The sequence below is a fragment of the Abramis brama genome, assembly GCF_963993115.1.
Source record: "Abramis brama genome assembly, chromosome: 24".
NCBI lineage: Eukaryota > Metazoa > Chordata > Actinopteri > Cypriniformes > Leuciscidae > Abramis > Abramis brama.
Genome location: NC_139986.1, coordinates 17,273,349 through 17,296,102, shown reverse-complemented (window position 1 = coordinate 17,296,102; position 22,754 = coordinate 17,273,349). Strand labels below are relative to the sequence as shown.

At 38.4% G+C, this 22,754-nt stretch overlaps 1 protein-coding gene across 1 annotated transcript in view; it reads left to right on the top strand.

The window, feature by feature from the left end:
• The window catches only part of vipr1b (vasoactive intestinal peptide receptor 1b), a 64,493-nt gene extending 52,186 nt beyond the window's left edge, over window positions 1-12,307 (top strand). Inside the window, exons 7-13 of the mRNA XM_084102535.1 lie at window positions 145-298; window positions 423-483; window positions 614-686; window positions 2,009-2,100; window positions 3,156-3,285; window positions 4,100-4,141; window positions 10,154-12,307. Coding sequence (XP_083958661.1) covers window positions 145-298; window positions 423-483; window positions 614-686; window positions 2,009-2,100; window positions 3,156-3,285; window positions 4,100-4,141; window positions 10,154-10,348 — 747 coding nt within the window. The 3' untranslated portion in view covers window positions 10,349-12,307. The remainder of the gene's footprint in view (window positions 1-144; window positions 299-422; window positions 484-613; window positions 687-2,008; window positions 2,101-3,155; window positions 3,286-4,099; window positions 4,142-10,153) is intronic.
• Window positions 12,308-22,754: the final 10,447 nt, after the last annotated feature.

Sequence of the window (22,754 nt, the reverse complement as noted above, 5' to 3'; positions counted from 1 at the left end):
TTGCACTGCAGCACGGACGTTTTACAATTTGTTGTTATCCTCGTGGTAAATATCAGGGTGCACCTAAAAGATGAGCACTCAAGGGTGTGAATGACTTCTTCAAAGCCATTTTCACATTTTCATTTTTTTTGGGCTGATTTTCAGGTTGGCTGCAAAGCTGTGATTGTCTTTTTCCAGTATTGCATTATGGCAAGCTTCTTCTGGCTCCTAGTGGAAGGTCTGTATCTTCATGCTCTGTTGGCCGTCTCCTTCTTCTCAGAGAGGAAGTACTTCTGGTGGTACATTCTGATTGGTTGGGGTAGGTGTCATAGTATTCATGTGCATTTTTATTAACCTTTTTACTCACACTTTTGTTAACCTTTGACATACTGATTATGATAAAGCGACTGACTGAATTTACACTCTATTTTATCTCGCTGCAGGAGGCCCAGCGATTTTCATCATGGCTTGGAGCTTTGCCAAGGCTTACTTCAAAGATGAGGGGTAAGATAAACACATCAGTCAAAGGCTTAAATGATTTTATGTAAAAATCAAGACATAAAATAATGCAAGCAAAAATGTATACATGACATTTGTATGCCATTTTTATTTTTTATTTTTTTATTTTTTTCAGATGCTGGGATATAATCGAAAATTCCGACCCATTCTGGTGGATTATCAAAACCCCGATATTAGCTTCAATTCTGGTGAGATGCCCTTTCTATAAATATATTCTATATTATATAAAAATTCATTCGTATTTTATATTTTTGTAATTTTTATATATTTTAATATTTTAAATATTAATTATTTCTAGATTGCTTCCTCTTTTGCATATTTGTACTTTTTAATCGCTTTTATTTTTATATTTTCCCCCATATTTTTCATTCTATTTAGTATTATATATTTTAGTGTTCTTTTTACTTTCTAAAAAGTTTTTTTTGTTTTTTATATTTTCATTCTTTTTGTAGTTTTAATGCGTTCTCTTTTCAATCTTTTTTTAATGCTTTTATTTTTATATTTTCTATATATTTTCAGTCTTTCATATTTTATATAGTACTGTCTCTTTTTATATTATTTTTAATTATTATTATTTATTTATTTTTTTTGTGTATATTTTGTATGTTTTTTCTTTCTCCTAAAAGAAAAGGCACCTTTCCATGATCTTTATTAGGGCCCTACAAATCCATGGGTCAACCTGGCTCCACATAATTAATATAATTTCCCGTGTAATAATTATTGAAAGCTCTCAGATATCAAAAATGATTAGATACACATACATCTGTGAGCAAGCTTCTAATAATTATTGTGAAAACTTCATAGCAGTCAATCTCTCATGGGTTTTACTTTGTGTTCTGGCTTTTTTACAGTTTTTCCCCCCCTTGCTTGTTTATAACCTTACAATATAATGATTTGCCTTAGTGCTGAGTGTTAAGATTTAAGTAACACACAAAACCCGTTGACCAATGTGCCAGGGAATGTTTCCCTCCAGGGATTTACATTATACATGAAATATCAATAAGTTGCTGAAAGGTGTGAAAAACGCTCTTAAAAGCCCCTCTTGGCTTTTCTTTTAAGAGATTTAAAGGAAAGAGAGAAGCGCTTGAGAGAGATCTGTCAATCAAATCAAATGTTTATGGCGATTTATTTATAGCGTCTGGGATTTGCTATTTTAGGCTGGAAAACAGGCACTTCTTGTCTTCCTCCACTCAGACATGCCTATTGCACAGTTATTGCGTGTTTTTGCTAGTCAGAAAGTAAAAATTCTTATTACAGGCCATCTTGTCTACCTAGAGTTAATGTTATCTGCCTCGCTGCCATCTTAATGAGGTAGTTTTATTCTGTACCTTTGCTAATAGACTTTGTTCCCTGCTTTCTTCGAGAGAGTAATAATGAACACTGTGCTTCGGGACCATTGGCTTTATGACCCCGGCCCTCAGTGGTTTCAGCAATCTTTGCTGAATCATGACATGAAGCAAAAATAAACAACACCCACTATTTTGTTATTTTGTTTTTCCACCAACAACAGATGAACTTTATCCTGTTCATTTGTATCATCCGGATACTGCGGCAGAAGATCAACTGTCCTGACATTGGGAGAAATGAATCAAACCAATATTCGTAAGTATTTCGGACTCCATTCAAACAGGTTTTTGCTGTAAAATAAGAGTCATTCTGTTCTTTGTTCTCTTCAATCTCCTCACCCTGCTGAGAAGACCAGCTTGAAATTTAAAGGGGATAAAAATGGATAGTTCACATCAAAATGAAAATTCTGTCGTAATTATTCACCCTCACATCATTCCAAACCAATTTGACTTACTTTCTTCTGTGAGACTGTGAGACATCTTGAAAAAATGTGAATAAGACTCGAGAACTGCAGCAAAGGTGAAGATAGCGACTTAAATTTCAGTCTTTTCCTTACAGGTATAGTATGACTTTGGAATATAACAAATGAGTCATATGACTACTTTCACTTTATGTTTATGGTGTTTTTGCATCCCTTTTGAAGCTTGAAAATGAATAAATGATGACCAGATATTCATTTTTGGGTTAACTATCCCTTTAAATGCTGGCCAAGATTGGTTAAAGTGGATAAGTGCTGGTCTAGCTTTTAAACCAGCCTGAGGCTGACCAGCAAGACCATCAGAAAACAAAAGCCGATTGGCCACAAGAGTCTTGTTGGTTAAGATAGTTATGAAGTCTGATGGGGACATCAGCATCTAAAGCACAACTTCTGCTGTAGATCAGCTATTCTGGTCTTTTCAGACGGGTGAGGATGGGAGGTACATGAGAAGCGTTTTAGTTTATGTAATTTTTACATGGGCATAAAATATGGGTATATTTTAGCTGGTCTCTCCAGCAGCGAGTGAGAACCGACTGCACTTCAATCTCATCATCTAAAATGTCAGTGGCTCTCTCTGCCATTGTTCGGATGATTTAATGTCCTTTGTCCTTGAGTAACTCTGCACTGTGCAGTTCGCAGAAAACAAGATGCAGTTCTTAAGCACCTGCAATTTTCTACCCAGCGTCATTAATGTTGTTATTCCAGTAATATGCTTTTCGATATAACCTGGTAATAATATCATTCTCAGACCCGCGCTGAGTGCAGGTTATGAATGACAACAAAGTCTCGCATAATGCTTTTTGTTTTGTTTTTCCCCCCTTCTTTTCTATAGGAGGCTGGCAAAATCCACACTTTTGTTGATTCCACTCTTTGGGATAAACTTCATCATATTCGCTTTCATTCCAGAGAACATAAAAACTGAACTAAGGCTTGTGTTTGACCTCATTCTTGGGTCATTTCAGGTACGTCTGAGGATTTAATCACTCAAACTATCTTTGAAAAAAAGAAAAGGAAAAAAAAGTAGAGCCCAAATATCAATATATAGTCCCAAGTGACAGGAAATGCTCTCAGGCTAATGGTTTGGACTGTTGTTCAAATAGCAGAATAGTTTAATGATGTCTGGTAGAACTGCTCAGGGGTCCTCTAACAGTCTCCGAAAAGCATCTCTGTCTCACACACTTTAGCTATTGGCTGTTGTTTTTTAATGGCATAATTGGGTGTTTGGCTTTTTTACCCTGTGGATGTTTAGAAAATAAACTCTCCTAAAAACACTTTTCACACTCTCATTAATTTAAGATCATGGACATTTCCTCCACATCTCAAATGATGTATTGTGTTTAATGACATTATGTGTTGGAAATTATGGTGGTGAAAAATATTTATTTTTATACACTAAATATATTAAAATGATTTACTCTTATTTTACTTTTTGATAAAAAAAGATAATCATAGATTTAAAAGATATATATATATATAGCTCTGGGGACAAAAGAAGTGCCCCAATTATAAGTTTCTTAGGTAGAGCCACCAGAATAACTGGCATGAATTCATGAAGGATCTGCCCCCCTTATTATATAAATATGCTTTTGTCTGCTTCAGGATTCACCAACCTATATTTTTAGGCCACAGTCATTTACAGTCTGGTGGGAAATGGGATTCTCTAGACATGTAGCACATTGTCATTCCTGTGTGTAATGCTTTGAATGAATGGCCTTGCAATGCCTACACTGTACCTACAGTGACGTACGAGTAAGTTGTTTTCATTTGTTTTAACAGGGTTTTGTGGTTGCTGTACTCTACTGTTTTCTGAATGGAGAGGTAAGACAGATGGATGGATGGATGGATGGATGGATGGATGAAAGGATATATGGATGGATGGAAATGTTTAGGTGCATTCATTAACAACTGATAAGAAGCCACTTCCTACAGTATATTAAAGTTTTATTTAATTTCTCTAAAGCTAAAAGCTCAAACCCTGGAAGCCTGTAATTGGTTTGTATTATGTTAGCTCACACAGGCTGTAAATAGCTCTAGATGTACCAGCAGAGGTGGCCTATTACTTTGATTTATGCATTGATGTTCATAGCGTCTTGGGGCTTCTTGTACAGATTAATAAAAAGGTCACAGGTGCAGGCTCTAGCACCAGGTAAGTTGAATTTGGGGAAACCACTTTTGTTTGATTTGTTCATTGCAAACAGCTGAAAGTCTATACATTTCAATTACAACTGTATGTGACTCTGCTACATTTCTAGAAAACCTATCAGGGTACTTTTCGCCACACTTTTCAGGTGAAATAAGCATTAGAGGCAGTAAAACACCAACTAATTTTTTTCCCTTTTCACACAAATTATGATTATAATTACAGGGCAGATAATTGATCAATAAAGATTAATTTTTGCACGGCTCCTTGCACAATATTATGTTATGAATTTAAAACATTTTTACCATAGTGCATAACCAGCTTTTCTGATGTAGCAGTGTTTCCCCTACAATGTATTAAGCAGCGGCGCAGCGCCGCCGCTGGATTTTCAGCGCCGCTGCAAAATCTTCATATGATCAATATAATATCACGACATTCACTTACACACGTTGCCATAAAAGGGGCCGTTCACATTCACGTTCACATGCAAATATTTCAAATGTGGGCGCGCGGCAAGCGCGCTTATAATAGAAGTGACGCGGCGCGCACGTTTTCAGCATGGACAGATCAAAAGGTTTTCAGGCGCGACTCTGTTCATGGTTGGCATAGCAACGACAGACGCCACGGGAGAGCGAGCAAGCGCTTGTGCAAAGGAGAATGCGGCACGAACTTTTCTCCGTTGAAGTCTATGGGGTCGCTGTGTCCATTTTTTTACTGTCTAAAATATGCCGTCCCGGCCCTCCGTGTTCGGCGATCAGGTTTCATTCTCGCGCAGCTTGTTTTAGTAACTTCACGTGCGAGTCTTTTCCGCTCCGTGTTTGCGCCGCGCTCTCGGTTCCGTGTGTGTGTCGGCGCACTGCGCTCTCTGCTCAATGTTCCACTCCGTGTTTGCGCTGCGCGTTCTGCTCTGTGGTTAACGGCCCAAACGCTCCAATCATGTACCGATCATGCACTGGAAAAGCAAAGTATGCTCAAATAATTTCTAAGTAGTAGACTTCTGTTTGCTGAGCTGGTAGCCATGCATGTTAAAATTACCTGCTCTGATCACATGCTCTGGTAATAATAGCTTTGTATGACTATACTTTATTTTGATAATTAGTCAAAAAATAAATCTGTTAAATCTGAGTATGTTGCATAGAACTAAATGAAGAATAATATATTGATGTTTTATATTTTAATATAGGGCTATTTTCTGTCCAATTTGTGTGGACATTTTTCTTTTTTCCCCCTTTTTTGTGTGTTTAATTTAATTAGTGATTCTGCATTTAAATATTGATGATTACAAGTTTGGAGGAAATGCAATTAATTGCGATTAATCACAGCAAATTGTGCGATTAATTAGTTATTTTTTTAATCGATTCCCAGCCGTAATATATATATATATATATATATATATATATATATATATATATTATTTTTATTTTTTACATAGTGCCCCTTTCTTACATTTCAGCCTCAAAATGTATGTCTCAAAATGTCAATTTCTATCCACAAAACTTGCCAGAAGTCATGGTTTAAGGGGTTATTCAAAAAAAAAATCTTCCGGGGGTGCATTCCCCCGGACCCCCCGCGAGCGGCTTGGTAACAACCTCCGGCACGTAACAGCACCGCTGCTGGAAAAATTTATAGGGGAAACACTGTGTAGTAAACGGTAGCTCACCTGGTACAGCACTGCACTTGTGATGTGGCAAGCTTAGGTTCTACAAGTACCTACAAATACGATCACAATAAAATAATTTTAGAATTTTAAAATGGCATGGTTGCTTCAGCAATTTGTTTATTCTCTCACTATCAGTTAGATTGGAGTAGGGTTTAGTGTAGGTGGTATGTTATTTTCAAACATGACAGAGCATCAACCTTTTAGAGCCATTCACCGGACATTTCATTTCCGAACTTCTGTGCTTAAAGCTACAATATGTAATTTTTCTCCTGTCCGATTAGGGGAAAATCAGGTCCATCAGAGACATCCAATAGATTTCTTAGGCGCGCCAAAAGAACACCACAGACACAGTGTAATCACCATGGGAAAATCTCAGAGTAAAACTGGGAGTTGTGAAAAATATGATACACCGGTGTTCCCCTTTGTCAGTCACTACTTCGTACTACTACGTAAGTCAAGACTGACGAATGGGGATCGCTTGCGAGCCTATCTACTTCGAGTGAAACTAAACAAGCCAATGTACATTGGCATGCGATGCGTCACATCTTTGTCTTTCGCTTCGGAGCCAGATGGTGTACTGTATGCTGTTCCTGTCTCCTGCAAAGATCTACTTCTTCGAGTCTCTGCTGAGAAGAATCTCTGATTCCTGGTGTTGGTGTGACGGTGCGGACAGCGAGGGTCGTGATCTCTCCGCGTCTTTCTTCAAAGAGCATAAACAGCATTCACAGCTTTGTTGGTTCGGTGGGCATGAAGTTGAGAGTGAGTGCTCACACTAGGTTGCATTCCTGGTGTGTAGCCGCAGCTATCTCGCTGTGCGTTTCAGCACCTCAGAGCACTTCTGAAAGAGCTAACACGGTCTGTCTGCGTCTTTTTCAAGATGTCATTCAGATCGTGTGTTTCTGGATGCGGCCAATGTTTGACTCCGGCTGACGGGCATGATTGCTGTATCACGTGCTTGGGCTATAGGCACGCTGAAATGGATGACTCATGGATGACTCATGTTCCCATTGCGGAAAAACATGACCATAGTGGCGTTACGGTCGAGACTCCGTTACCTCGAAAGAGGTGGAGCCCCTTTGCTTATTCCCCGATCTAGCGCTTCTTCTGCCAAGCAGAAGAGGTCTACTTCGGTTAATAGCCTTGGTGACCTGAGGATCACAGTGAGAGGTAACCCGCTGAGCCAGTCTCCTCGGGCCCCTCACTCTTCTATAACGCTACCCGCAGAGCCTCCAAGAGTGCTGAGTGCACTGCAGAGACCTCCCTTTGAACCACTGCAGTCAGCTGAGTTAAAGATCCTGTCACTAAAGACAGTGCTCCTGACTGCTCTGGCTTCCATCAAGAGGGTAGGGGACCTGCAAGGATTTTTGGTCAACGAATCGTGCCTAGAATTCGGGCCAGCCAACTCTCACGTTGTCCTGAAACCCCGGCCTGGATACGTGCCCAAGGTTCCTACCACTCCCTTCAAGGACCAGGTAATGAACCTGCAAGAGCTACCTGCGGAGGAGGCAGACCCAGCCCTAGTCTGTCCCGTCCGCTCTTTGCAGTTATACGTGGACAGAACGCAAAGCTTCAGGACCTCAGATCAGCTCTTCGTCTGTTACGGAGGTCAGCAGAAGGGAAAGGCTGTGTCCAAGCAGAGGATGGCCCACTGGATAGTGGATGTCATCGCCTTGGCTTACGAAGCCCAAGGCGTGCCTTGCCCGTTCGGATTGCGAGCACACTCAACTAGAAGTGTTGCTTCCTCCTGGGCGCTGGCTCAAGGCGACTCGCTGACAGATATATGTAGAGCTGCGGGCTGGGCGACACCTAACACGTTCGCTAGATTCTATAGCCTCCGTGTAGAGCCGGTATCTTCCCGTACACTCCCCCCCAGTGGCCAGTAGCGCGAAGGACCCGTTCTTAGTGTTGGCTTGCAACGCCACTCCCGCCCCCATGGGCCGGATACGTGCGTCTATTTGCTCCAGTAGTGTGCCCCAGAAATGGCTAACCCTGTGAGTTCCTCTGTCACCCCTGCGGCAGTCAGACGTTGCGGAGCATCTGATGCCAGGCCTACACTCGTATGCATTGTGGAACCTGTGATAGGCTGGGTGTCCATATGTAGTGGTCCCTGCGGCGACCCCATATGTGTATTCCTCCACGATCAGCTCCTCTGCAGACAAGCGTGTGTCTTTCCCTCGACAGAGCCCGCTCTGTTGTCTCTGCTGGTGTTCTTTCCCCCCTATAATTAGTCTGGAACCACCCCAAAGACTGCCATATGTTGTACTACCCTGCTTGGCTAGTCCATATGTGTAACCGTCATAGTGCCTCCCTCCGGGGTAGGATGTGGCTTCTGCAGCGTTCCCTTCCCCAAGGGCACGCTTTCTCAGGGTTATCCAAGTCACACTGAGTGGGTCTTGCGGATCAGCAGTGACTGACCTTCTCTGCTTAGAGCTCCTACTTTATGCCTAACACTGCGGTCAGGCCAGGAGGCTCAAGCTAGCTCAAGGTAGATATCCCCATTTGTCAGTCTTGACTTACGTAGTAGTGACTGACAAAGAAGAACGTCTCGGTTACATATGGTAACCCTTGTTCCCCGAGGAGAGAATGGAGGCGTAAATCCCCTCGCCACTGAACTTTCGCTGTACGGCCAAGTCACAGGTCCGCCTCCTCAGCGGAAAAACAAGGATGCGACACACAGCAGCTGGTGCAATTATCGCATGCCAGTGTACATTGGCTCGTTTAATTTACTAAGTAGATAGGCTCATTCATCCCCAATCATCAGTCTTGACTTACATCTCCGATCCCTCCTCGGGGAACGAGGGTTACCATACGTAACCGAGACGTTTTGCCAGATGAGAAGTTTACTATGTATCATCTTTTTACTCTTTTAATTAATTGTATAACTGTATTATATATCTCTTTTAATTTCTTTTATAACTGTTTTAATTTTCCTTGCTTTTATTTTGTGATTATTTGAATTCCTTTCTGTAAAGCACTTTGAATTGCCATAGTGTATGAAATGTGCTATATATTGCCTTGCCTTGCCTATATGAGACTAGCAGTAAGCTAGATCAACATTAGAATAACATACTGATCATATTCTAACATTTCATCATGTTGAGCTATAAAACATTGATTTGTTTTATGTACATTTGCTCACCTGTCTAATAAAGTACATGCAAGAGTGGCTTCTCTGTCAAGTCGTGAAGCTCTGTCAAGTCCAAGTCAGTCGCGGACGTGGAGCTCTCGGCATCTCGAAAACACCACGCTGATATTGATCCTCGTTTTAGTTCTCCTTTTGTCCCAAAGTTTGCTTGCCATGGTCCATAATGTTTGAACGAAACAACAACAGCGTGTCGCTAGACGCTACGCACTGCGCAGTTGTCCACGTCTGTCGCCATGGTTACTATGGCAGTACAAGCGGAAACCAGGGATAACGCAGATATTACGTCATTGACAGGCGACAAGTGAACAGGGTGACGGACAAGTGACGGGCACTTTTTAAAATTGTGCATTTCTCTGAATTTACAAATTCTTGGAAACATTTAGGATAATGGAAGTACACAACTGAAATATATAACACTGTGCAAGTTGTTTTTGGATATTTTGATACAAAATTCTTACATATTGTACCTTTAACCAACATACATAAATGTTACCACAGTCATGTTTAACTGTTTTGGAGGGAATTGAACACAATATTTACCATCACCCACTAGAGATTTCACTTTGAAACTGCAATATCATTTAGCAAAAATATTTACACAGGCATGTTTATTACTTCATATGCTTTTTAAGAAACCCGCATGCGCAATGGAGAAAAAAATTATATCGCTTATAGCGCCTCTTGTGTCAGCTGAAAAAAACAACGTATTTCAGTTTTTGCAGGAATGTTGCCAGAGTCACATACTTCCAGTGAGCCTATGTTGCAAAAAACAGCATTTTCAACTAATTTTACTACCTTAATGTGGCTTTTTAATGTAAAACTGTAGAGCATAACTGCAACTTATCCATCACCAATTGATTGGATTGGATCTTGTCTGCCTCTCAGGTCCAAGGTGAGATCAAGAGGAAATGGAGACGATGGCACCTTGAAAGATTCCTGGGTCCCGACACCAAATACCAGCACCCATCCATGGGCAGCAACGGCAACAACTTCAGCACGCAGATCTCCATGCTGACCCGCTGCAGCCCCAAGACTCGCCGTGCCTCTGCGTGTCAGGACGAAACCTCCATCACAGTCTAACCTAGCATCTACAATGATGTGGTATCATCACACCAGAATGAGACTTGTGAGAGGCCATGACGATGTTCTACTGAAATAGTTCTGAATTTGTCTTAGTTCCTACATATAATTCTTTGGAGGTATGAGCTACTAAACCTTACATTTTTGCTGAATATAGCGCAATTTAATGCCATAGAAGTCATAGCAAGATTCTTGTGAGAACCACTCAATATCGGATCACCTTCTGCAACACATAAATCCTGTAAATAAAGCCGCGGTGATCTTCTGGAGAGCAGAGATATTGTAGTTCTAGACCTTTTCCGTCATTTTGTGCCAACTTGGCTCTGCAGGGACACAGATGCAACAGCATCATCAAGAATGAATGATGATACGCTGTAGGAAAAAGAGGTTAGGGATTCTCTACCCGGGCTGCTCTTAAATATTTTTGCTTGTGAGGAAAGTTAAAAAATGAAAAAAAGAAACAAAAAGGCAACCAAAAGTGGATTGTTGAATATCCAATATATGGAGATACACTGTAGAGACCAAATGTCATGTTTCTTCGAAACATGTTGTTCATTTTTTTTAAACAATTTTTTCAGATCTGTGTGCGTGTAGGTACGTTTGGAAGCCGAATGCCCTTCTCTGCACTATCATTCCAGATCAGTCATCCCAGCAGTGTCAACATTCAGTGTGCATGCTTATTTTACTGTCAATGTGCCATGTGACATGACGACTTTATGACCTAATGTCAAATCCTTTTGTGCAAAGAACAAACTATCCATTGTGACATCAATGTTCCCACAAGAACGGCTCCTGTTGGAGCTTGATAAAACTGTCATGGACTTTGACATTGCTTATTATTAATCTTAAGAAATAATACACATCGACCAATTCATGCTAACAATGGAAGTGGTATTCAAGTGTTTGCACTATTGCTATTGATGTGGCATCTGTAAACTTACCATCTCCATTGTACTGTGGCACAAAATAGATTTTCAGGTCCTTTGGTTTCAGTAGCAACTTGCAATGCTTGTTCAACTAGAAGAATTTTGGTGTTTGTGAAAAAGCTAAAGGGAAATGAAAAAAGCAGGACGTCCTGTCACACCAATGCTCTTGTCTCACAGTTTTACTCATTGGGATGGACTTGCAGCCAGATCAAGGCCCGTGAAGTCTCGGAAAAGCGACTCAAACTGGGTCAGTGCCACATCAAGGTAGTTCAGTGTGGATTGGTTTTCACATGTTTTTGTTTCCAGTGGAGTGTAAAATAATTATGTACAGTCACATCTGATAATATATAAAGGGAATGTACAGTAAATTAATTTTAATGCTACAGATGGGATGTCTCGCAAAGGTTATAGTAAAATATATATGTTTAAGCCTCAAATCACTGCCCAGCATTGTCTGATTACTTATTTTTTTTTATTTTAAATGTGTGATTAGCCAGATTACCTCTCATCTTTCACAATAAAGAATGTATATTCTTATAAAAATATGTTCAAGTTGAATAAAATGTAATTTTTCAATGTATAAAAGAACAAATATCACTAAGTTAGCTGACTTTGTGAATTTTGTGAAGTGCATATAGGAAAAGGTGCCTATTTTATTCAGTTGCGCTGTACAGGCTGTGTCTGGTTTTGGAATGATACACTGTTTGTTGTATTAAATTGGTGAAGCTTAATATGTCAGCGCAAAGCAGAATAACTGGATGTTGTGTATATTAACTGTGTATATGTGCTGTGAAAGTGAGTAATATCTGTCCATACCGCATGCTACACAGGCAACATAAGGTACATTTCAAACCATAAATTTACAAGCAGCATGACCCAAATTCTTTACAGTCATGTGTAACACATAATGAATATTTTTGTATCCACATTTAAACAAGCTTGATGTTATATGTATTTTTTTAACATTTGGGACCATTTTCCATTGTTGTCTGTTCACAATCAACAATTTTAAATAAACTTAAACTTAAACTGTACATTTACATTGCAGTTTTGTGACAGCATATTTCTATTATATTTAAACGGCATGAAATCAGAATTTACCCTATTTACTTTACACACACATTATTAATCTTGTGGTGAACAAATAATCTGTGAAAGATAAAAATTCGTAAAAATTCTTACATTTTTTAAGAAAAATGTGTTTTGGTGTTAGCATTTGCTTCAATGCTTACCAGAAGGCAAAAGCAGAACGGTTCTTCAATGTGTCTGGGGTTTGACAGACACTAAGGCTCAGAGGGGACGCTGTGTATTTTAGTAGATTGAAATTTACACAGCAAATAAATAATTTACCTGAATCTCTCTCGGGGAAAAAAGGACTGACACAGGGCATAATCTTAGTTTTCTTAAAAGCAGATGGAAAATGGAAAAGATTTGATATGGCATGTAACCCAACCAGCAATCATAATCGTAACAATTTTTTTCTAATTAAAGTATGTAATTTCAGTGCCAATAACATCACCAAGCGTAACTGCAAAAAAACGTGCTTGTTTTGCTGCAACATTAGGTGGACCAGACAAAAAAACCCCAATCAAACCATAACAAAAATTATAATTTGACTCAAACCCAGAAAGCAAAACTCAAATTTCTATTCTGGTATTCATTCTGAAACGATCACATCAAAAGTAAAAATTTCATCTCTTTAATGTCATTTTCTGTTACCTTGAGTGAATCCAATTATAGTCACACCATAATGTGGCTACATTATGATATTCAGTTACATCAGCAGGGGTCTGACATGAAAGAACCATTTCCAGTCACTCATCATACACAAGCTGAGAACATTATAATAGCCAAAGTAAAACACTCAAAAACACAAATTTATGTCAGCAATGTCAGTGTGGTTTCTCCTCTTTTCCCTTCAATATCTCTCTTAAATGCCACTCTCCAAGGTCTCTGCTTCAGTGTAGGCATAAATGCAGTGACAACACCTCATTGCTAATGTTACAGTCTCTGTAATCATAGATTTAAGCTTCAAATGCTGTGAAAATAGCAGAAAATGTTTTGAATATATGTCATTCATTTATGTTCAATTTTATTGAAATAAGCCTAAAAACTAGCACGGTAACACTTTACAATAAGGTTAATTAATTAACATTAGTTAATGTATTATTAACATTAACAATGAGCAATACATTTGTTACAGTATTTATTAATCTTTGTTAATGTTAGTTAATAAAAATCCAGCTGTTCATTGTTTGTTCATGTTAGTTCACAGTGCATTAACTAATGTTAACAAATACAACCTTTGATTTTAATAACGTATTAGTAAATGTTGAAATTAATATTAAACGTACAGTATGGGATTTTTTCTCCACTAGGGGTCGCTAACCTATTTACAATAACAAAGGCGTAGTTTGATGACGCAACATTTGCTAAGAATTATGGATCTTGTCGTCAACGTCAAGCCGACCGATCTAATAATGTTTATGGATGACTGAATACATCGATGCTTTTATCATGACTGTGATATGAAGCAGTTCGGGATTGCTAAGAGACAGCTATCAGCTCCAAACGCGACGCGAGTCCCGCGGATATAAAAGGAATCCGGACATTTCATTCTACCGAACTACACGCAGAATTACTACTCACAGGTCAGTTTATTAAACAAATTAAACTTGTGAGGTAACGCAGCGCTGTTTCACTTGGTCTAACATTACACTAGCACACTAAACTGCATTTGAATGTGTTGAAATGTATGTGTTAGTCTGTCTGTATGAGACTAGCAGTAAACTAGATCAACATTAGAATAACATACAGATCATATTCTGACATTTTATCATTGTTGAACTATATAACATTGATTCGTTTTATGTAAATGTGCTCACCTGTTTAATAAAGTAACGTAGGAGCGGTCGAAGTCTCGGACGTGGAGCTCTCGTTTATATACTGTCTATGGGAGCTCTCGGCATCTCGAAAACACCGCGCTGATATTGATTCTCGTTTTAGTTCTCCTTTTTTATCCAAAGTCTGCTTGCCATGGTCCATAATGTTTGAACGAAACAACAACAGCGTGCAGATAGACATTGCGAACTACAGTGGTCCACGTCTGTCGTCTTGGTTACTATCAGAGGGCTCTGGTTCATAACTCTGGTTACCATGGCAGCACGAGCGGAAACCAGGGACAACGCGGATATGACGCCATTGACTGCGACAAAACGGAAATAAAGAAACGTCCCGTGTCTTCGAATTAAATTAAAATTTCTCCTAGTTTGAAAGTTGTTGGAAACAGTCGGGATAATGTAAGTACACAACTAAAATTGTTTAAAAACTGATTTTTGCTATTTTTAAAGCAAAAAAGTTACATATTGTGCCTTTAACTCAGATTAATTAATGCTGTAGAAGTATTGTTAATTATTGGTTCATGTTAACTAATGTAGTTAAATAATGTTAAATAATGAACTTTATTGTAAAGTGTTTCCACTAGCACCTTTTTCACTGATTTCAATAAAATGTAAAAATAGCAGAGTGCCTGTATATTCATTTATGATGTTTTTTTCTTTTTTTCTGTTCCATCCTAGCAGTTTAGTATACTTATCTGTGTTTTTGTTTGGAAGGGTTCACTGCTTCAGTCAGGGATCATCCATCTGCCGAGGTCAGATTGTGCTGATGACAAAATACATGAAAAATAAAGCTTTCAGAATGCTCAAGAGACAAATATATTTCATCCGTCCCAGCTTCCCTTCAGCGTGATTCAATACAAGTTTCTCAGATATATACACTGTGAACAGTGGAAACCTGCAATGGAGCTATTTCTGCCAGATCTAACTCTTTAAAATTTGTTTTATTATAACAGAATGGATTTTGTCCATCTGTTGGTGCTGCTAACATGTGCCTACAGCCACAGGCCACATTTCAGTATTCATGTTGCTATCAGTGCCCATGGAGGGTCAGCACAACCACTGTTTCAAAGCTTTGAGCTGGATCAAACCTGCTTTAAAAATATACCAGATCTGTGATATCGTAATGCTGGATCACAATGTCATTGAAAGAAATGTTCCTCCTTGTGAAATCTAAGCAGATAACAGTTCAGTCGTTGCCTTGCCATACAGCAAAAGCATGACATTGTATAAGAACTTAATGTGATTTCAGCAGAAATGGGAGATGATCTGGTAATTTGCTATCCTTTCATTTCTGAGCCACTGATTTCACCCTCGCAGTCATGATTGGTACCACAACTGGAGCTCGACCTGTCAGACAGTATCCAATCAGAGAAAGCTTGACTTGCCTCAGGCTTCGTGTTGATGAGACGCATTTGAGTCCCACACACACCTGAAACACAACAATCCCCAGGCTCCTAATAGTAACCGGAAGATTAAACTTTAAGGGTGATTTAAGTTTCGTGCTTCAGAACTTCCATTCGTCTCTCAATCAACTCCCTAGTTCAGTAGTCAGGAAAATGACGTCACGCGGACGGCCGAAGTAGCCTACAGCGTGCGCGGACCGTCGCGGAAAGTGGATGACCGAAGTATACATAATTTTTAAAGGGACAATGTGTAGGAATTTTTCCCATCTAGTGGTGAATTTGTATTTTGCATTCAAACGAATTGTGCTCTACAACGCCTCGCGTTTTCAAATGCGTGTTGCATCTACGGTAGCCTTTATGTAACAAAAAGCTATGACAGGATGTCTTCTACTTAATCGAGTTTTCCTTCGGGTGAACAGGTTTGTTATTTAAAACAAACTGCAACTTGACACAACTAAAAAAAGAATGTTACAGTATGAATTACTGACTGTGAAAAACATGAACTATGGTAATTAGTAGTATTTATTTGTTACCTTTATTTGTTATATTTTTTGAAGTACGTGCATTGTTAGATATCATCATCATCAGCGCCTTCTCTACTTTACTCAATAGCTGCTATTCATTAAAGAGCCTGTTTAACTTAACTATAAATGTTCTACTGTCTATATAATAAAGTACACAACCAAGCAATGAAAAAAAAGCTTGTAATTAAGACTGTAACATTGACTTACCTGTCGAGAAGAGAGCAGGCAACTTCAGCGTCTCTTTTGAAAGCTTTCTCCTGCATTAGCTATCCCGACGTTAACCCTTGTTTTGTAATCTCCGGTCACGTTTCCTTTTACGGTCTATTTTGGACTTTTTCGACGACGAGGACTCCTTATCCTGTGACTCAGCATGGTCCTCCATTATAAATAACCGTGCAGTGCAGCCGTTTAAACTTGCCCGGGCAGTGACAAGCGCCTCTCACTGCTCTGCTCCTCCGCTTCTGCTGGCTTCAGTCACGTGACGCTGGTTCTGAACGAAAACGCATTGTGGAACGCGTTGGCCTAGTACTTTTTGTCCCTCTCTGCTATTATAGTTTTTCAAGATGGCGGAACTACGCTCCGCCCTCACTCTCGCAGAATGCACTCAGGGAGAGTGCATTCTGCACACTTGTTTAAAAATTGATTGCAGTACGACAAGAGGCTTGTTAAAATAAAGTAAATACAATCTCCTCAGTCCTCCGAAGATCCTGAAAAAATGTCCGTTGGTGCTTCAGTGACTACTTCGCTCAGAGAACCTGTCAATCACAGCTGTCAATCATGACGTTACACCACCGCATCACGTAACTAACTAAAAACCAACTTATTTTTCAAACAGACACTTGAACTTACATCAGCGTGATAAAAACTACAGTAAATGACAGAAACCACCTTTGGAAAAGAGATATTTGAAGTGTAATTTAATTGTTTAGTTGGTCTCACGTCTCGTTGAATAACACGGGGAGGTGGGGTTTATGACCCATACTAGGACCAGTCACCAGGGGGCGATAGAGACGTTTTGGCTTCACTTTTCAGGGCTTGTGCGGCACGCTTGTTCCAACCCCGTAAGACTTTAGTTCTTCGAAGGAATCTTCGGAACACAAATTAAGATATTTTTGGTGAAATCTGAGAGCTGTCTCACTCCTCCATAGGCTTCTATGTTATTGAAACTTGCCAGCCCAGAAAAGTTAGTAAAGACAACGTTTAATATAGTCCAAGTGACTACAGTGACTCAACCATAAGTTTATCAAGCAACGAGAATATTTTTTGTGCGCAAAAAAACCCAAATAACATATAACAATAACATATAAGCCTATGGAGGAGTGAGACAGCTCTCAGATTTCATCAAAAATATCTTAATTTGTGTTCCGAAGATTCCGTAAGTCTGGGGTTGGAACAACATGAGGGTGAGTAATTACTGACAGAATTCTCATTTTTGGGTGAACTAACACTTTAATCAGTCTCCTTTGTTCACTTTCAACCACTTCTGTCCTGATTTCTTCGAAAGAAGAATTTTCTTCTTCGTAAATGTATGGGCTTTATCAGATCTTTCGATCTAATGGACGAAGTGAAATTGTGCAATTTACATATGAACGCGAAAGGAGCCGACGGAAAAACACGAAGAGCAGCAACTTTCGTTTCTGCTCTGAAAGCCGCAAGACCACGCCGAACGATGTGAGTGTGTGTTAGAAATCAGGAATGGCAAGAGAACATTGTGTTTGGTACGTTTTTTCATCTTCAAACCAAACAAGGGTCTTCAGCGACAAATTTGAAATCCCGTCTGGCTAGCACAATTCCCATAAGGCATTAGGTCAGACTCAGTAGGCGTAGAGCATGCCGTCTTTTGTGGCTGTCCGAACACATCTTCTGCTTTCTGCTGTGTTCTACTTTAAATGTTTTATATGTAAACATGAGCTAGATAGGCTAGATGCATTTGACTGTTGTGCCACGTCTAGCTTTTTCAGCATCTCTGGCAAGGTCATCCATGTGTGTTTTTACAATGTTCTTAAACAGAATTGTATTCTTTTTCATTCCTCATTCTTTGAGACTATACTTGATTCTTGCATGAGACCTGTAATATTTTCCTCATATGCTTGACTCTGCTGCTTTACTCCTATTTGTCTTGGTTGTAAATTGTATGCTGGACCAATTATATGCTTCAAAGCTTTCTTTCATAGCTAAGAGACTATTGCACAGTGGGAGGATGTGTATATTATGAGTCAAGAAAATATTTGATTCATTAATGTTATGCTGCCACTGTTTGCAGTAATTTATTCACAAGGCTTTTTGGGATTGCACATGCATTTTTTTCTTTTGCTATTCAACGCCAAGGTTGTGATACCACACACATTTGAAATTTGAAATTTAATTGAAGTGAATCCATGCTGTGTGGGTGAATAGAAAGGTGAGTCATAAAGATGTGCATTATATTTGCAGGAATCTAAACCACAACCATCATGTCACATATTGTCCAGTCCAGACTCTCTATTCCTAATTAGTAAACATTTATTTGTACATGTTGGCAGATGTGTAGCCTAAATTTAATTATTATAATTGTGTGTGAGGCTTTGTTTGTCATCACCAGATGCTTGCCAGCTCTTTCCTGTCTCTCCAATACATACCCACCAAACTGCACCAATGCATGCTATTATCCTCATTACTATTGCGTTTAGTGCCAAAATGTACTTTTTCCAGGTCTAGAAGTCACATTTTTAAAATTAGGCTTTCTCACATAACCAGGTTTTCAATGTGGTTCTTCAACAGATGATGAGGAGGTGAATAAAAATACGAAATATCTTGATTTGCAGTTATTTCAACTTATTTTAATGTTTAACGTACATCTTGAGGTCACTTGGAAGTGAACTATCCCATTTAGATTTGATTTAAGCCCAATCCAAAAGAGCAAGTCATTATGAGATGAGTGAATGAGCGAACAGAATCAAGCTAAGTGCCAGCTGTGAAATAATTTATGTTTTTTCATAATTTTTTTTCTACTTTAAAGATGGCTTGACATTTCCTCCCAAAGTCCAAGGGAGATGCGTTCTCAGTGGAGCGGACTCACCCTGTGGCAACTCGCACAAGTTTTAATGGGTTTATGTGTTTGATTTTTCCAGAGGTGGAGAATTTCACACATGAATGGAGCAGACCTCTAACATCAAACACAGACTGGTGCCTATACCATGCTCTGAGGAAGACTAGGAAGCAAAACATATAGGCTTATTCGCATCTCCTTCTAAATTAAGATGAAAACGTGGCTGTTCTGAACCGCTAGCAAAGCCAATGCTGCAATATCTATGTAAATGTCAATGGCACTTTCACAAAAATTCGGGATCTTTTTCACAGGCTTTGATATCAGTTATCATTATTTAAACAAAGCTAATCTGTCAGTGAGTGCATTGTTATTCTACGCACGAGCTAGTCATGTTGTGCTTAAAAAATAAACTGCAAGGAGCTGCAAAGCAAAGCTTAAGATAACCAGCAAGAACTCTACTGCGATTAAACCGAGTAGGATTCATCATCGTCTGAAGTCTTTGATAAAAATCGCACAGCTTAATTTCCATTTCTAATTTCAAACAGCGTTCCTTTGTTCCTTTGTTCAGTATGACTGCATCAGGCCAATGACTTCAAATTCCTATAAAAATGAGGGTTAACTCCTGTGCTTAAAAGTTTGCTTTTAAGTGTTCATTTCAGATTCAGGAGGTAAGCACTACAAAGCAAAGCTCTCTCAACAGGACTTCTCTGTTCATTTTTTGTTTGTTCTTTAATGAAGGGTTTGATACTGATAGGAAAACTCTGTCTCAATGAAATGCAAAGCTTTCACAACAACATGAAGACATGACATTTTAAAAGATATGGTCTCATTTCAAAAATAGACGATCATTTTAACCTGTGTAATGTATAACAAGTAAAAAATAAAAATAAAAATTATCAGTATTACATTAAGTCCCTGAAATGTCCCTGTATGGAGTATTTATTTCAAGCTTAAATCCAGACACTGTAACTTATTAAGTTGCAGTGGGGGTAAATAATTAAGTGTTATTCATATCTTAATATTATATAGTCATTTCAATATATTTCTAATATCTATGAATTTCTCAAAAGGCTTATGTAACTACAATCTTATTTGAGGAAGTTTCTGGTATAATATGTATCCACCAGATAAATTAGTCAGTAGTGTCTATAAATCCGTCTCCACAGCTTTTATCATATGTCATATGTGGGTGTATAACTTCTATTTAAGACTCATTTAGTGGCATTTAAATTATTTTAAAAGCATAAATCAAAGTTAAAGATAAAATAGAATATTAGTCATTGACCTTTCATCATTTCTCAGAAAACTATACATCAAGAATGCATGCTGTAAAAACTGGAATTCTAAGGATCTGGAGTTTCATAATGAATTTCAAATGTAAGACATCTCATGCTAAATACAGAGGGTGACCAAAAGTCTGAGGCCACTATGAAAAGATTTCAGATTTTCTTAGTATTTGGTTTGTCCCTTTTTTGATTTAATGAACTCCACAAGTTTGTGTAAAACCTGATGATAAGCTTGAGCTTGGATAGCAAGAGCATCTGACCTTTTGTGCAAAGGAGTCACATGATAAATGTCATAATTAGCTTATTTGAATAGTGAGAAAGAGTGCAGACTATTCATTTAATGCCATAACATGTCTTTGTTTTACATTTTTCTTGTTCAAAAGTACGATATTTAAATGTTTTTGAAAGAAGTATCTTATGTGCACCAAGACTGCATTTATTTTATCAAAAATCTAGTAAAACAGATAAATTGAAAGCAATGAGTGATATTTGAAATATTACTACAATTTAAAACAACTGCTTTCTAATTTAACCCCAGTCTTCACATTATCTTTCTAATTTGCTGCTCAAGAAACCTTTATTATTACTATCAATGTTGAAAACAGTTGAGCTGCTTCATATTTTTGTGGAAACTGTGATACATTGTTTTCAGGATTCTTTGATGAATAGAAAGTCCAAAAGAACAGCATTTATTTTAAAAAGAATTGCCATTTTTGATTAATTTAATGCATCCTTTCTAAAAAAATATATATATATTAATTTCTTTCCACAAAAAATATTGTTGGTTTAACTTAAAGTAACCTGGTTGCCTTAAAATTTTAAGTGCACTGAAATTGTAAGCCCGTCTAGATTGACCTAATATCGGCATCCGATAGAATGGGGTGAAGGTCTCTGCTGTCTTTCCGCATGGCAAAGTAATTGAATTCCATTTAAGCTTTAATCTGACTCCATTTTATATCTGACTCCATTTTAGCATGACCTTGTATTTAAGTTAGATTGCCATTTGGTTATTGGTCAATTATATAATAGTTTAGCAATACATTTGATTGTTCTATTTAACTCTTATATTTTACCTGTTCATATTAGGAAGCTATGTCGTTCAGAGGTCCTCACGCCTTGTTAAACGTGGGTCTCACGATCACAAGCTCGCCAGCTTCGGTCACCAAACAGAGGTAATTGCTATATACCTGAGATCGGTCGCATTCACGCTTACACAGTCAAAGATACTTTGGTATAGGCCCCGTGATTGCATACACTTGAAATTAAAGTAACGTTTACTTCAGTAGAGGTATGGCCACTACTACAGATATAAGTCAACCAACTTTACTTGTCTTATAATAGCTTTGGATTGGCCATGCCGTGGTTTCCCACGTAGGCTACACTTATCTAAAGTAACATTACATTAAAACAGAGGTAAGACACACCCAGATTTAGGTTTGTCAAGCACCACTTGTGCTGCCCTTAACAGAAATTCACTTCTTGTCTTTGCAAAACACGTACACTTTAATTATTAGTTGTCACTAATCTGGCGCAAAACTTGAATCCATTTAATCTACTTGGGAAAACAATTTCAGAGTCAGTCGGAATAAAATCAAATGTAACAATTTATTATGTCAGGTAAATGTATCATGGCAATTTCATAATCAGTTCAAAGATAATAAATACAAAACATCAAATGATCTGGAATAAAGAGAGAAGATGCAAACCTGACATTATAAAATACATGATGCGGAGTGCCTGCATACACTCTGCATCACAGGCTAATATGAGTTACAAATTGCCATCCCAGACTTATGGGGACAAGGGTTGATTTACATGGGGGCACACCCACAGCAGTTAACAAGATATCTCTAGACTCTCCACACCTTATTACCTTTTTGGTTTACTTCTGTGGGAATGAGACCTTTGTACCAGTCGCACTGAGACATTTCAAATGATACCAAATATGTACAGTATAATACTGTATGATAATTGTTCATATTAAACCATATAGATTTGTGGGTGAATTCAGGTAGGGATGGGTGAAGGGAATGATGTGTAAATTGGGAGGTGATCAATTCAAGTGTGATCGTGTCTCGAATGGGGATGGTAATATAGCAAGAGAGTTCAAATGTTAATTTCCAGTAGCCCTCTCTTCCAGTTCTTCCAGTTTCTCCAGTCTTATTAAATAAAATAAAAATTGAGTTAATACAATGGAGTTTGGTTTAATCAACATAAACTCAAAATATTATGTTATCTCAACCACATAATTTATTTAAGTAGATTTGACAAAAGAAAACCTGTTGTGATAGCAAATCATGAAAAGATTTTTTTTATAGTGCAAAAAAGTTTTATTTTTG